This window comes from Trifolium pratense, linkage group LG7, assembly GCF_020283565.1.
Source record: "Trifolium pratense cultivar HEN17-A07 linkage group LG7, ARS_RC_1.1, whole genome shotgun sequence".
NCBI lineage: Eukaryota > Viridiplantae > Streptophyta > Magnoliopsida > Fabales > Fabaceae > Trifolium > Trifolium pratense.
Genome location: NC_060065.1, coordinates 4,400,061 through 4,416,502, shown reverse-complemented (window position 1 = coordinate 4,416,502; position 16,442 = coordinate 4,400,061). Strand labels below are relative to the sequence as shown.

At 33.9% G+C, this 16,442-nt stretch overlaps 4 protein-coding genes across 5 annotated transcripts; 2 read left to right on the top strand and 2 right to left on the bottom strand.

Annotated features, from left to right (window-relative positions):
• Window positions 1-1,172: 1,172 nt before the first annotated feature.
• On the bottom strand, window positions 1,173-5,907 carry LOC123898169 (cryptochrome DASH, chloroplastic/mitochondrial). 2 transcript variants are annotated; one of them, XM_045949059.1, is made up of 13 exons: window positions 5,261-5,872; window positions 4,499-4,638; window positions 4,144-4,368; window positions 3,619-3,744; window positions 3,429-3,503; window positions 3,200-3,316; window positions 3,057-3,103; window positions 2,638-2,714; window positions 2,401-2,476; window positions 2,197-2,266; window positions 1,940-2,063; window positions 1,739-1,788; window positions 1,173-1,620 (listed from the first exon to the last, which is right to left on the bottom strand). In XM_045949059.1, exons 1-13 carry the CDS (start codon window positions 5,850-5,852, stop codon window positions 1,408-1,410), a joined length of 1,932 nt encoding a protein of 643 aa, XP_045805015.1. In that variant the 5' UTR covers window positions 5,853-5,872; the 3' UTR covers window positions 1,173-1,407. The 2 variants fall into 2 exon arrangements, 1 of the variants encoding a protein (XP_045805015.1); XR_006805277.1 differs by lacking the exon at window positions 1,173-1,620 and having other exon boundaries at window positions 2,187-2,266; window positions 5,261-5,907.
• Window positions 5,908-5,926: 19 nt separating this feature from the next.
• Window positions 5,927-8,320, top strand: LOC123898171 (protein FAM32A-like). The gene is made up of 2 exons (XM_045949061.1): window positions 5,927-6,291; window positions 7,904-8,320. Exons 1-2 carry the CDS (start codon window positions 6,144-6,146, stop codon window positions 8,140-8,142), a joined length of 387 nt encoding a protein of 128 aa, XP_045805017.1. The 5' UTR covers window positions 5,927-6,143; the 3' UTR covers window positions 8,143-8,320.
• Window positions 8,321-8,347: 27 nt separating this feature from the next.
• On the bottom strand, window positions 8,348-9,434 carry LOC123898170 (cucumber peeling cupredoxin-like). The gene is made up of 2 exons (XM_045949060.1): window positions 9,177-9,434; window positions 8,348-9,067 (listed from the first exon to the last, which is right to left on the bottom strand). Exons 1-2 carry the CDS (start codon window positions 9,364-9,366, stop codon window positions 8,628-8,630), a joined length of 630 nt encoding a protein of 209 aa, XP_045805016.1. The 5' UTR covers window positions 9,367-9,434; the 3' UTR covers window positions 8,348-8,627.
• Window positions 9,435-11,023: 1,589 nt separating this feature from the next.
• Window positions 11,024-15,840, top strand: LOC123898494 (glycosyltransferase BC10-like). Its single transcript, XM_045949467.1, has 10 exons — window positions 11,024-11,782; window positions 13,275-13,373; window positions 13,452-13,552; window positions 13,643-13,714; window positions 13,823-13,913; window positions 14,066-14,146; window positions 14,453-14,515; window positions 14,605-14,727; window positions 15,093-15,131; window positions 15,240-15,840. The coding sequence occupies exons 1-10, from the start codon at window positions 11,432-11,434 to the stop codon at window positions 15,384-15,386; spliced, it is 1,167 nt and encodes a 388-aa protein (XP_045805423.1). The 5' UTR covers window positions 11,024-11,431; the 3' UTR covers window positions 15,387-15,840.
• The last annotated feature ends 602 nt before the right edge of the window (window positions 15,841-16,442 follow it).

Sequence of the window (16,442 nt, the reverse complement as noted above, 5' to 3'; positions counted from 1 at the left end):
CTGAGAGAAAAAGATAAAAGTAGTTAGAGAAAGAAGAGTAAGAATGAAATGTGATAAATGTGAAAGAGTATATAGTATTCAATGATATTTGAAATTTGAATTTGAAAAATTTACCCCGAAAATTGGTTGGTAATAGTGTGAAGAGAAGTTTTGGATTTTTCTATCAAAAAGGTGTGATTTGACATAAAGGTGACAATTAGATTTCAATTTTGTTAGTTCCTTAGTAACTATGGCTTGCCTTTCAGTTACCTTTTGTCTCACAAAAGGAGAATATGGCTTAGTTAGTGAGCCATATGGCTCAGTTACACAACTCTTTAGTTCAGTTTCAAATTTTTTGGACAACAAATACCCCTCTTTTGGACAGGTGGCAAATTTTAAAGAAAGGTTATTGTTGTCTTTACCAGGTACTTCAACTTTCTTATATTGTAATTGATATAAAATGTACAAGTTTTAATACAAACTTACTATTTTGAATTTTTTAATATGTGCAAATTTGCGCATGATAGAAATATTGATTTGCATAGTGATTTAAATATTTGGCTGCAGTAATATGTTAACTTTTTTTTTTATATTGCTCAAAAAACTTTTTTTTTTATAATAATATTTTGTTAACTTAATTTGACAACTGAAAATTAAAACTTCTATTATAAAAAAAATAAGGGTTAAATATATATTTTTCCCCTATAATTTTTAAGAATTTTGTTTTTAGTCTCATGAAGATTTTTTCCGCACTTTTTAGTCCATGAAGTTTTTTTTCGTCGGTGTTTTTAGTCCCTACTTTTCATTCAACTTGTGCATATCATTCGAAATTTAATTTTTTTTTTCTGCGATCATGTTTAGTACATTATATGAATCTCTCTTACAGAAGTTTAAATTTTTTTAACAAGAGATGAATTAAATATGATTTTTTTAGTTGCACATAAAAATTCATAAATAATTCATCTTATCGGGAATGTTCTTATAATATTATAAACATGAATACAAAAAACTATTAAAAAATGTGAAAGTATACAAGAGTTTGATTAAAAGTATGGACTAAAACCATTGACGGAAAAAACTTCACGACTAAAAAGTGTAAAAATAATCTTCAGAACTAAAAATAAAATTTTGGGAAACTACAGGAACCAAAATTGAATGTAACAAAAGTTGAATGTTGGAAAGAGAGCGCAGAGTAAATTTAACAAAAATTGACCTTATTCAAAGTTACCATAGTATAAAAATTCTATACAAAAAAAAGAGCTACCAAATACAAATGGATTAGCTCAACTTCAATGGGGTAAACTTTCTTATTATTCTTTGATACACTATTGGTAGGCAAATCCTATGCTATCAATAAGATTTCCAGTATCCACATTCCCACTGAGAATGGCATACAGTAATATAAGAGGTGGTCATGTTTCTTCTTCCCTAAACTTGTCTCCTGTTCGATCTTCGATCATTACCTCTTCTTGCACCATGTGACTTGTCCTCCTTATTGTGTCTACTAGTTGTTCCAAACTTGAGAGGCACAATTTGACGAATATATAAATTACCAGGAAAGTTCCTTTTATCTTTTGAGATTGCTCGTAACTGTGGCAACCAGTATGCAACATATTCGCCTTCTGGGTCATATGTTTGTGCCTGACCAAAAGTATATAACAGTGTCACATCAGAACCAAATTAAAAAATTTACTGCATATTATATCTGTTTCAAATCCATATTTCAAAGTAAATTGTGAACCTTCTCGTACCCACTTACTTGTTTTGGTATGCTGAAATAACGGTCTTCCCTAGGATCATTCCCAACTCCTGAACAATAAGAACAAAGAGTAAGAGAGAATATGGATTATATTTTCATTGTTCAAGAATTTATGGATATGATAATAATGTTTGCATGACATATTAAGAAATCTACACATGTTTTTATTATAGAAGGTGTTACATATATCCACATATTTACCTGATCCATAAGTCCAGTTTCCATAATTAGAGCATGGATCATAATCCAAAAGACATGTCTCAAACCATTCGGCTCCCATGCGCCAATCTATGCCCATATCACGAACTAGAAACGAACACACAATCTGTCAAAAAAGGTTATCATATTTCATGTTTCAGTTATCATTTATCATGGTGTCTGCAAATTCACATTAGTTCAATATATCAATTCCTAGAAATTACTATACTGTAGAAACACATTAATGTACTTTGGTTCACCTGTCGTCCTCGGTTCGACATAAAACCTGTCGTTGATAATTCCTTCATGTTGGCATCTATCAGAGGATACCTTAAGTTATATATATAGAGTAAAGAAAATGTCAACTACAGGTTTGAGTCATAGGAGAACAAACATAATATAAGAAATAGTATATTGCTTTAAATAAACAAGAATATTCTGCAATAATGCGACAAAAACTGTACCCTGTACAACCATCTCTCCAGGATTCAAATAATTTCTTGTCTTGGCTCCAATTATGCTGAATATTTCTAGGTCCACCTACAAAGAAAAAAGAGACTATACATAAGCAATCTGTAGAGATGCATTGTCACACTAGCATTCCACAACTATGGATAACACCACGAAATAAAACCAGCAGAAATTTTAATCCATGACTCAATAAAACACCAGACGCATCAAAGACTTCAAACAATCCATACCTATATGGAAAATTGAATTTCCATATTTGACTGATAGAAACCTAAAGTAATCCCTCCATATCAACTCGAACAAAACCCTGTGAAAATAAAGACGGGTTCAGAAGAATAATGCATTACAAGAAGGCCGAAGATGTCAAACGTGTAATTATTTAACCCTGACTTCTATTACTGGAACTTTCATGAATAATTGAAGAATGAAAGCTTGAGTTTTCTGCTACTATTTTTTTTCTTTCCTTAGGCGTTACCCTTTCTTTGCCACTAACTTCGTACGAGTCTTTTCTAGATGGAGTTAAAACAAATTTGCATAATGCAACAAGACAAACAAGTAAATTCTTAGGGAATAATTTAAAAAGTAGAAATAAGAGAATTCCATCAAGAAATATGATGTAGAATACAGTAATAAGAAAATGCAGTGTTACCAGTAGGTAGAACTATTTGCTTGTCTTTCATTCTCATATCTCTTTACCTACAATGAACAGAACAGACCAAACTTTGTCAAAGCAGCCATCTAGATTTTCAATATAATGTAATGCACAAATCAGAGATTGTTATCAACTTTAACCTCTTCGTGTATGAGACGAGGTGACAAACTTCCGGATGCAAGCCATGGAGAGAATTTAGTAGAATAATCAGGCCCTAACATCCCATTTCGGGTCTCTTTATATACCTTCAGTAAATCCTACACATGCAATCTCGAGAATGAGTTAGATAACCAAATAAAGGAGTGGGAACTTCCATCTCTACTCCCAGCATAACTAACAATAAATTCTAACATAAGTATAACATCTGACCTTCTTCCAAAAGTATTCATATATTCTGTTCAGGCCAGCAGTTTCACCCCCGACAAATTTCATCCCCTTGCTAACCTACATCAAGAGGAAGTAAACAGAAAGAGCAAAGCTCATTATTTTTTCATTGTTGAGTTCAAAAGACTAGAGTTTCTTACAAGGATTTCCACAAATACTTATGACAAAAACCCACATTCTGAGAGCAAAGTCCCAACTGCTCCATTGAAGGAAGACGTCCCCAATCCTCAATTGGGGGAGCTGGTCCGAGTGAAGTTGGCAATTTGATGCATGAGCGCACGACACATTTAGCTTCAATGGTCTGCGAGTTCAGTAGCAGCACAAGTAGTGTTAAAACAACAATTCCGGCTCTAAACACACACACAAGAACATAATGACTGATCATGGAGTTTGGTCAATGGTGTCTACGACTCCGACAGCAGAGCCACTAATGTAGTTTTGTATTATTCAGTACTTAGGTCAAATTACAAGATTACCCCTAAACCATACCGCAAGGGCAAACCCCCCTGCACTCCAACCCTCCTGGCGTAACCCAACAAACGAGTGAACCAAGCCCAAAGCGCAAATGTTCTAGCTATGCTCGACCGAGTGCCCACTTATTAGCAAATATTAGTCATACATACTCAACAAGTAGCAACAAAAGCCATTTCCAATCAAATAAACAAATCTACACACACACATGTCAATTTAAGTACCATGCCTTACGAAATTGAGTATAAACATCCGGCAAACAAGTGACATCAAAAGGAAGATCATCACGGTGGTACATGGTGGTTCCCCAAACAAACTGTAACTTAGGGTGGCTGTTTGAAGTTGTTGACGCCGCAGCGGATTCTTCAGATGGTAGCACCACTTGTTGAAGGCATCTGCTGACAGAATTTTCAACATTTATCTCCTCACTGCAAGTTTCTTTTTGTGCATATACCTGACAGTTTTACATTCACTAATGAACCAACCAGTGCTATAGCTTCTTCAAATATCATAATATCTGAAAATTCCATCAATCTAACCTAGCCTATTAAACATTCTTAAAAAATACAAACTCAAATACTAACTGTATGAGCTCCGTAAGCTTTAGCTAGAGAAGGAATAATATCTTCAGGTTTCCCATGTTGAATAAGCAAATTAAGTCCCCGTTTCATTAGATTCTTCTTCAAGTCAGCCAAACATTCGAGGAGAAATTGTGCTCTCAATGCTGCACAAGGTCAGGGTCATATAGATTATGCTATATTATATTGCCAGTGCTACCACATTAATCAAATTCAAATCCATAACCATAGCACCAACAAAACAAACAAAGAAGCTAAGAAAATCTATGAAGCACCAAAACTTTACATTGAAGACTTCTCCGGTGTCCTACACGTGTTGGTGTCATGTTTAGAGTTTAGGACCGACAAAACATAAACACATGTTATCTTCAATTGCTTTCATTTTCTCAAATTACTATCGGTGTCTATTCAAGATTAACTAGTTAGTGGGTAGCTAATAATTTGTAGCCCTTTGATGTAATAACCATTCTCATTATTAATACAATTTCTATTTTACTTTTTACACTACATTTCTTTCTCGCGAAACTTTTCAGTGAACCTTGGTTGATTTTTTCTTTGTACTCACCCTCTATTTATATCCAGGCACTAGTATCCAATAGTATCACATTAAGTATAGAGATATGTCTGAAATTAGTTTATAAAGAACATTTCTCAACTTATAAGCTCAGTATAAGTCTAATACTATAATAGTGTTGACGTGTCAGTGTCGTATGTGGTATCAATAAAAACATAGGAGAATCACTAGAATGTAAGGAAGAAACAATGTACCTCCAGTTTTCGGAAATCCGAAATAGTGAGTAGTGGAAAAGAGTCGAGGATCAATACAATAAACAGGCAATAGAGTTTGTGAGGAAATCCAAGCTTTATAAAGAGCCTCATTATCCAAAACTCTGAGATCATTCCTAAACCACACAATTGATGTACCTTTACCACTTCTTTTGGTGTTATTGGAAGTGTACCTTTGGAATGTTTGATTGGAAACACGTTCCATTTCGTTAGAATCTTGCTCTGGCACGTACTGCATTGAGGAAGAAGATGCTGCTGAGGAGGTGGTTACTGGTTCGGATTTGGTTGTGCATAAGTTCATGGTGATGGTTGAGAATTGATATCGTGTTGTTGGATTTGTGAGAATTGATGTTAGTGTGGATTTGGATGAATTGAGAGTGAGAAATTGAAGTTGAAGTGTAGTGCATAAGGAAATGGCCATGTGCAGTGTTAAACAACGTCGTTTTGGTTTTGCAGAGAAAGAAGCTTTTGAGGAAGAAAGACACGTCAAACAGTTTAAATTGTGACACGTGGAAAATATTGATAGGTGTGATGTGGCAATATGCTGTCCTATTGTTGTACTTATCCCCTGCATCAAAGTAGTGAGATGTGGATGTGGAGGTTATAATTTGTTTTCGCAAGCTCTATTAATTTATTTTGCTTTTTTTTTTTCTTCAACATTTGAGACTAGGGTGCAAAAAGTAAACATAGCACACATGCATCCAAAAAGTTCGCGGTTGTTTCTAGAAAATTCGCCAACTTTCCTACCTTTTCCGGTAGTAGTATTATTTAACAAATAATCACAGCGTAATCAGCACCTGTTTTCAATCATCGATTGAATTGAATCCCTAATAATATTTCTACTTCGTATAAGATTATTAATCACATGTCTCCGTACGACGGCGTCGTCATCGGAAAATTGAAACTCAAGGGAAAACCATTGAATGTCAAAGATGCTTCTGGAATCAAAAAGAAGAACAAGAAACACAACAACAATAATAGCTATCATCATTACTTCTCAGAGTTTAATTCAGGTTAATATTATTATTATTATTATGATGCGTGCATTTTCTTGTTTCAAATGCATTATATTGATTCTAATTCCCTCAATAACATGTAATTTTGTAAGAAATTTTCATTTCATTGATACGGTGATACATGCTATTCGCTTGAATCGATGAATTTGGTTATTCAAAATTTGTTATTGTATCAGGAGGATGGAGTAATGCAGAACTGCTAAAGATTCAGGAAATGCAAAGATACATTGAAATACGGTTAATATTTGATCCAATGCCCTGATATTTTATTCCTTGCTTACATTTTTGGATTCACTTTTGGGTGAACCAAAAGTGATCTGAAAACTTACAATTGATTTTAGTATGTTCAAGGATCTCGATTGCATTCGATTTTGCTTGTAGAATTGATTCTAACTTGAATTTAGGACTTTGTAGACAGTAGTGTTTACCTCTAACCGTGTTTTTTACCATCAAATATTTTGTTCAATTCTCTTTCATGCGACCGCTTCGAAACATAAATCATTTTATCTTAAATTCACTTTGACTAAAATCAATTATACATACTCCCTCCGGTCCTTTTTATAAGGAACACTTTGAAAAAATCACACAGACCAATGAAACACATTTAACATAGTTATTTTCATTTAATACTCTTATAAATTTAAATTTATTCCATGTATACCCTTATTTAATTACTCTTTATTCAAGTAACTTACTTATTTTTAAATTCTCTCTCATAATAAATAAGGGCATAAGTGAAATTGAACATTTAAAACATTTGAAAATTGGTCAAAGTTTCTTATAAAAAAGACCAAATTTTTTGCCCTAAGTGTTCCTTATAAAAAGGACCGGAGGGAGTATATGTTAAGAAGTCCCGCATTGGTTGCGATATGAACTGAATATGTATTTATAAAGTGAGTGCAATGCTCACTTTACAAGCCGGTTTTGTAAAGATGAATTAGGCGCGACTCTCAATTTTAATAATATACAAATTTGATTTTCGGGAATACTTTGTTGGGTCCTTAAGTTTGACAACTTTGATTACTTTTGCATTGGTGTTTTTTGTGGTTAGGCTTAGAATTTATAGAGACTAACAAAATTAGGCATGCATTAGTTTCTTTGCCAAACTTGTTTTGGGTTTCTCTTTAGGAGTCTTCTTAGATGTCTTTGCACGCAGGGCCATATGAATGGATTCATTTGCCATGCTAAATGGGCAATGCAATAATAGCTTGTGGGAAGAATTTATATGATTTCATTGAGAAACTAGATAATTGTGTGTTGTTCTTTTATATTGATTTAATGATTTATTGTGAATTTGTGATGTAATGAACACATCATCATTGTTTGAGATGGATTTCTTTAAGTATGAAGCACATATACATAGATACTAGACACGACATTGGCATGTAGGCACCGGTGATAATTTAAGAAAACACAAATGATTGAATGTAGGCACTAGTGATAATTTAAGAAAACACAAATGATTGAATGTGGATCGCAACATCACATGTTTCATTGTTGTGACGCGTTGAACAATAGTATACATCTTTGATCTCAATTTTGGTGCTATCTAGGTCAACGGTTCTCCACTTTAGGGATTATATCTGAAAACTGTTGTGAATGTGAACAGGTAACCATGAAGGTAGCGTGACCGAGGCTGACAAGTATGAGGGCAAAGGAAACGGCGCATCTTGTGATGATCACCTAACTCCAGCTGAGAAGCGATTTCTCCAACAGACGGAGAAGCTCGAACGTCAAAGGCTAGCAAAGATGGCGAACCGATCTCATCGAGATAGGATTCAGCAGTTCAATCAATATCTGGCTAATCTTAGTGAGCATTATGATATCCCAAAAGTTGGACCTGGCTAACACAAGCACTTGGATTCATGTGTGTTGGATGACACCTCTATCCATTTGTTCACTTCTTTTTGAAAGTTTAATTGTTCGATTCTAATTTCTAGTAGCCAGTATCTGGGTTGGTTTCCCCTGTCGATGTGGTTATAAAAGCAATGCTACTACAGTTGCATGCTACTACAGTTGCATTACTAATCTTGAAAGAAAAAAAAATTCTCTAGGGAGCAACTTATGTTATTGACTTTTAAATTGCAGTTGCATCTTGTTAAAATGAAAAAGATGTCCTACTACTCCCAAAGCAAATTGCATTCTACTAGTACTAACTACTAACACATGCAGTATCAATAAAATTAGTTTGTTTCCTATCATAGTTCATGGCAAATTAATAGTGTATATTATTAGTAATGAAAGATGAATAAACTGTAATATATGCCTAAGTAAAACTTATTCCAATGTGATGTATCCCAAAGGAAAAAAAAAAAACTCATTCCAATTTGTGTCTATCTTTGCGATTGCAACAGTACCAGTGCAACGCCGAGTGCGTAAATCGCCACGCACCCGTCAACGCGGTTCGCGAACGCGCCACTATTAGGTGTCTGCGGCAGCGTAACCGACGGAGATTCAGCACTATTAGGACCAGGCGGCTCAATATACGGCGGTGGAGGAGGCTGGTTGAGACTTGGTGGCAAGCCAATGCCACGCTGAACTTGGATCTGAAATGCTAAGCCTTGTTGACACTGAAGACCTTCGCTATAGTCGGAGAAGAAGTAGTTGAGTCCCACAATAGTCAACGGAACGGAAATAGTCAACGGTTTGTTGAAACCATCTGGAAAACCGCTGTATATCGATGTATCGTTGTCTGAATCATCGACTGTACAATTCAAGTAAGCGGTTTTGTTGTATGTAAGAATCACGCTCTGGTTCGAATTGGTGTTGAAAACTGCACGAAAAATAAATAAATTATTAGATTAAATTGGATTTGTCTATCTCAAATTAATCGATCTAATTTTAATTTCATACGAATAGAGATATAGAGTGATTGAGCTTACTGAGATAATCGCCGAGGTTGAAAGTTTGAGTGGAAGCCCAAGAAGAGTAATTTGTGGCGGAAGTGTTGGTGGTGGAGTTGAAAAACCATCCGGCGGTGCCGCCTACGGTGTGGTTTTGGTAACCGGTTATGGCGGATGCAGCGGAGATGGTGGTGAATAATAGTACGAGTATCGTGGGATACGGCGCCATTGGTGGTGAGGAAATGTTGTGACTTAGTGTTGTGTGTGTCTGTGTGGATGCGATCAGACTTAAACGTGACGTGAATATTGAATGGGGAATCATACTTTTGATTAATGGAAAATGCTAAAATTAGTTAAATTTAGAGTTTAACTAGAATAATCCGAAATGATGTTTTTTCTTCCGATCCCGTGTTTCTTTTATACTTCCTGAATTTCCAATTTTACTCTTGAAAAAACTTCGATTTGTAGAAATCGAAGTGTTTTTTTGCTTTAAAAACAAATTTCGGTTTTTAAAAACCGAAATTTACTCTGAATTTGCATTAGAAAAAATTCAGTTTCTACGAACCGAATTTTTCTGTAAGGGCAAAATTGAAATATTGGGGTATAAAAGAATTACGGGGTTGGGAGAGAAAGCATCATCCGATATTGTAAAATTGTTTTACACTGTCAACCAATTAAATATAAAGTTTAATTAAAATATTCTGATAGTATAAAACAGTTTTACACTGTGAATCAATTAAAACAATCAGTTCGCACATGTTACCTTAATGTTAAATATAGAAAAGCAGTTATGCTAGAACTGACCCCGATCGGGAGGGGGCTGAAATTACTTAATATTATAACTGACCCTCAAACGATCAAACCAAATTAAATTTGTGGTAAAAACAAAAAAACAAATAGAAAATTCAAATTAAATCTTTCATAATACTACCACATCTCTTATTAGTTATTACGTTAAAAAACAATTCACGATTATAATTTACATTGAACATTCCAATATGATTCATAATCAAACTACCAATTTGCTTAATTAGAGAAAAATAGTTACTTCTATTGCTCATTGCCCTTTCAATCTATAAAACGAATTAATTTTGGTTCAATTTTTACGTATGGTCCATGGAAGAGACCAATCTTGCACAAATTGATGTAATGGAAGATTGGAATGGGTACTGTCGTACTGGTGTGTGGTGCGAGAGAGGTGATGAGAAAATTAGGTATATAAAGGATAAAAGGAGAAAAAAGTTTAAAATAAATATGGAAAGAAATTAATCATTAATTAGAAAGATTTTATTTGATTTTTTCTATTTTTTTTTTTCGGCTTTTCACCACCAGTTGAATCTGGTTCGGGGGTCAGTTCTGGCATCAAGTGGTTCCAGCCCCCTCCCGATCGCAGTTGTGGGGGATCGAACCGCGGTCCTCCCTACCAAGTTCAGCACCAATCACCACTGAACCAACTAACGATTGGTTGATTTTTTCTATTTGTAACACTTGAGTGATGTGTCTTAAACGATGATTTTAATGGATTGATGGTGAAAAATGATTTTACACCGTAAAAAATTGTCTTTTTATTAACATTAGTTTTATTTTTATTTTTTGATATTTAACAAGTGCTCTTTTAGAGATTAGAATGACTTTTAATTAATCAGTAAAATTAAAATAATTTTGTTCTTCACTTTCTCACGCTGTCACGCACATACTACAACTATTAAAAGTTGGCAAGTTTCAAATATTTGGTAGATGTTGGCAAGTTTTTTAAAAGAAAATGAATTACTAATATTTAGTAATCAAATATTTGGTGTCACCGTGTCAGGGTCTAAAAAAACATAAATCTATATTAACTACGACAGACAGTTAGAAAAAATGCTTTTATGATAAAGTCCGTTTCATCAAGAATTTAATTTGGGTTGTCTTGAACGATTTATCCTTTAATATTTATTAGTAATTATTTGAGTCTTAAAGAATAATATTTCATACTGAATACTTGTGAAAATATTTGGTTATGATAGAAAAAAAAAGAAGAGAAATTAGTTATATTTGTATTGAAGACAATTGTGCGTGTGAGGTGGCAAGAACTCCGTAGTTTGATTAAATCTCAAAAGCTCTGTTTGGCTACCAAAACCAAAGATTAAGATACAAACCTATGATCAGTTGTGAGTTTTTTGTTTTGTTACGAAGATCAGTTATTATTACTCACACACACTATAGTTGTATTTGCATGGCTTAATTGTCCATAAATTATGGTTTAAGAAATTAATCATCCTACAATGAATGAATGATTTCTTGATGATTGAGTGATGATGATGATAGGATTAAGAAAACATACATTAAGAAGTCCTACGTTGATCATTGTATTGGCTTCTGTTGTGTGTTTTGTTATGTTTTTTACAGTTTATGTTTATACATCAACAAGAAGAACAAATCCAGATAAATGTAACTTTTATTCCTCTCAAGGTTGTCGTACACATGATCTGTTTCCAAATGCTAATTTTTCGAGGGAATTAACTGATCTAGAGATTGAATCTCGTGTTGTTGTTAAAGATTTACTCGCCTTTTGTCCTCTTCAAAGTAAAACACCTAAGGTTGCATTTATGTTCTTGACTCCTGGTACATTGCCTTTCGAGAAACTCTGGCATCTGTTCTTTCAAGTAAGCCATTCTCTATATTCCCATTCAATTTCATTTTATCGACACAGACACGTAGACACAATAATGATTTAAAGAAAATGACATTTATGTTGTGTTGATTTAAAGAAAATGACATATCTAAAGTCTCGGTTTAACATATTTTGTTCAGTTCCTCTAGATTTAATTATAACTAGCCTGCAGACGGGTACTGACATGTATTAGATGACGCGAGAATACTTCATTTGATGATATTAATTGACGTTGTATATTACATAGTTGTTGTAAGTCTTTAAATTGCTGTGTAGGGCTGAGAATTAAGAGTGCCAATAGGAAAGTGAGGTCAATATCCTAGAGATGAGTGGTGGTTATAGAAGACAAAATATGATTAGGAAAAAAATCAGTCGAGAGAAAGTCGAAGGTCTCTGTATTTCATATTATAATAAAGATTTGGGCGTGTGTTGAAGAAAATGTGTATAAGTTCAGTGAGAGGTGGATTGGTTGGAGGATAGTTTAGTGACTGGATGTAGAGGGGATCAAGAAAAATCTGTCCACGCCGAGGAAGAGAAGTTTAATGAGTTCGACTACAATGAAGCATATTTATAATGTGCGCCGCAAATACAGAAAGTCAGAGATGCAACAAGTAAAATATTCATGATAGGGAGTTGTCAATATTTTTTAACCATGTAGCAACTTTGCCTAGTGAGAAAATACTTATGTTGTTACTGTACTAGACTACTAGAAGTTAGCAATATATACATATAATCTTAGATCATGGAATCAAGTTTAGTTCTTAATATGAGCTAGTGTCACTAATAAAATTTGGAGAATTTAGGTTAAGGGACTTGCCTATCAATGCAGAAACCAAAATACCTCGGTACGTCTTGTGCCGGGGAGGCTGATTATGTTAATATATTTCATTTTGGCTTGTTCAAAAAAAAAAAAAAAAAAATGTATAATTTTTACTAACTTTGTCTTGTATTACTCTACTTCTATTATGCATCAAACATGAAACCAAAAAGTCATGTCTTTTGTTCTGTCCTTTTCTAAGCGATTATTTACAAGAATTGAGTAAGCATTGATCTGCTAGGGAAACTTGTACTTTTCTCTTCTATTTAATATGATTTCTATCTTAACCAAACATACTTTTCTCTTATGTTCTCTATATTGTTCTTTTCAAACAGCTAGCATTTGCGCTCCTTTTGCGTGAATGTTCTTACCTGTTTATGGATACATTTTTTACTAACATCACTGTCTAGTGTCTATATAAAGTTTTGAGGAACTTAAGTTGTCCAAACTGTTTCAAGATATAGAAGGAAAAATAAATCCCGTTATGTCTCCCTTATCATCATATAGAACTTATTTGCAAGAGATACTTTTTTCCGCAAGTGAAGAAAGATTGTATGTAAAAAATTATTTGACAGTGAATGCTTGAATACTTGTGAATTTATTTTGAGTAATTTATTTAATAGAGATTTAGTTGCTTCCTATTTGATCTTTACATAACAAAATGTAGGGGCATGAGGGAAAATTTTCAATTTATATACATGCATCCAAAGAAAAACCAGTACATACAAGCAAATATTTTGTTGGTCGAGAAATTCACAGCGAACCGGTAAGTATGGCGCATATGATATTTTTAGGCATGCCATCTTTGTTAATATAATATTAACTGGTCTAAATTTTCATAAAGGTGAGTTGGGGAAGTTTTGCAATGATTGAGGCAGAAAGAAGACTTTTGGCGAACGCACTTTTAGACCCTGATAACCAACATTTTGTTTTGCTATCTGATAGGTCATTTTTCTTATCTGGTTTCTCTCTTTGGTATAAACTCATGTTTGGTTTGATGATTTGATCTATTCAATGACATGTTATTTTTTCCAGTTGTATACCTATACGTCGCTTTGAATTTGTGTACGACTACTTATTGTTTACAAATGTCAGTTTCATTGAATGGTAAGATATTAACACATATGGATCCTTTTTCCTTGCTTCGTATTTCTTACATGGAGATTCTGACTAAATCTTTTTCTTCCACCTTTCCAACCCTCCACTGAAAAAAAGCTATATTGATCCTGGCCCTCATGGTAATGGCCGATATATAGAGCATATGTTGCCTGAAGTAGAAATAAAGGATTTTCGAAAGGGTTCGCAGGTATGATTTATGTTGTAGAAACTTTTAGTATGATCTTAATTGAGACCAGGTATAGACAAACTTCACACAAATACTTATTAGAATTTAGAAATTTAGGAATCAATTGAAACTTTTATGGCGCAGAGTTAATTTGGATCATGTGTGTGCTGCAGTGGTTCTCAATGAAGCGGCAGCATGCTATTATAGTTATTGCAGATAGTCTCTATTTCACGAAATTCAAGTATTACTGCAGGGTACTACTATGTTACTTATAATCACTTTATTGATGCCTTTTCTGATTTGATGAATTAATTGTTCGTTCCTTTTTTTACTCTTCGTGTTACCTCTCATGCTACTCTTGATAAATATATTCATTAATCGATGAACCAACGGATTTCAGGGATTTCTTGTTGACCAAGTTACAAAAGCAAAACTTAACAATAGTTAATTTCTTTCATTCTAACCACAAATTTGATTATATTTACTTGGTTTTCTACTAATTCTAATGTTTTAGAAGTTGTTGACAACTGTTATGTTGTTCTTGCTTTTAACTTCAACAGCCAAATATGGAGGGAGGACGCAACTGTTATTCGGATGAGCATTACTTACAAACGTATTTTAATGTCAGTCTTCAATGTTCACCAATCTTTGATCTTCTAAATGACAATGACATTGATCTCTTTCGTTGCTAACTTGTTCGTTGTATGTTTAGATGCTTGATCCACGTGGAATTTCGAATTGGTCGGTAACATATGTTGATTGGTCTGAAGGAAAATGGCACCCTAGATCTTTCCGTGGTCAAGATGTTACATTTCGACTCATTAAAGCCTTATCAGTATGTAATAAAACTATACATTCTTTATCAGTTATCTTTTTCCCCAAGATAATTAGATTGACTCCTAAGTCAGCAATTTGTGTCGATGTTCACCGCATAAAATATTTCTCATGAAACTTGCAACCTTTTTTGTTGACTTATTTGAGCTTATTTACTGACAAAAACACTTGTCAGCCTGTTTGAGAGAGCTTATGAAAATTGCTTATGACATGTAAATATGCTGTTTTTAGCTTATTTTTATAAGCTCTCCAGGATAGCTTATCAAAACAGCTTATAGCTTATTGTGACCTTATTACATCACATGATCCTGAGGCAAAACTTTTCTACTATAAATCATCTTAATGTCATAATTTGTTGCAATGCAGTCCATTAATGGAAGTCCACACATTACAAGTGAATCAAAGGTATAAATGATTGAAAAAGGTCTTCCATATTGTATGATACTACTTAATTATGTTTTTAATATCAAAGGAATAAATTATTTTTTATTTTGAATTTCATATGCTTTTCAGAGAACAGTGTTGATGACACCTTGCATGCGGAACGGGTCGAGACGACCTTGTTATTTATTTGCCAGGAAGTTTTATCCAGATGCCTTGGATAAATTGATGTACCTTTACTCAAATACTACTGCTTTCCAAAGTATCTTCAATTCATAATCATTTTTTGTTAATCAACAGCATATGATTATGATCCTTATAGCCTTACCTTGGCTCTTGCACATAACAAATTTGGTTTTGCCAAGTTCCACAATCCAGATGCAACTTGATAGAATTCTAAGGGGAGACAAAGAAACTGATTCAATCAAACATTTCAATTGGCTGAGCCTTGACAAAGTTGTTCTGCTAGCTTTCCTAGATAGTTTGAAGTTCTTATTTTACATTTTTTGTGATTATTTGTTTAGCAACACTTTGGATTTTCTTGTTGGTATCTAAACTTTGGTGCTTCTCAACATGTTACTGTCAGTTCCCTAACATCCAACAACTCTCTCCATTTGAAGGCCTAACTCTAACCAAATATTCATTGGTAATGGCCAGTGTTTGTGTTGGACAATTGAGGGGAGCTTTGTTGGATTGAATTGACATACTACTGGGACTTGAGTAACTATATAACTGAAATTTACACCTGACTTTTACTCAAAATCTTAAGGCATTAGGTTTAGAGATTTACTTTTGCCACCTTCTTAGTTTCTCACGCGCCCTACATCTATCCCGTTTTACCCTTCCGCTATTTAAGTAGCGGACGTTATAAAAATGAGAATTTTTCGAAAAATGTCGTCCGCTACTAAAGTAGCGGATATTATAAAGGTAGAGTGTTTTTGGGGGTGTCCGCTACCTAAGTAGTGGGCGGGGGTATTTTGGTAAATTCGTAGTGCGCGCAAGAAAATGAGTAGGGTGACAAAAGTAAATCTCTTAGGTTTATGCATTATCTCATTTATATGTTGCTCAACTTTTACTCTTCCAATCAATGTATAACTTAAAATACTTGAGTCCACAAGTCCTACCTCAAGTAACAAAAATGTCAAAATTGTTAGGTAAGCTGTCACGATTGGAACCCCGTCTCTCTCACTTGTGTATGTGAGTTTATATTGAATTTGTCATTTCGTCTATCTATAAAAAAAAATAAAAACTTAACTACAAAACTGCAAAAACAATTACAGGGAATAAAACTGCAAAAACAATTACAGGGACAAAAACAAAATTTTATAAGAATAT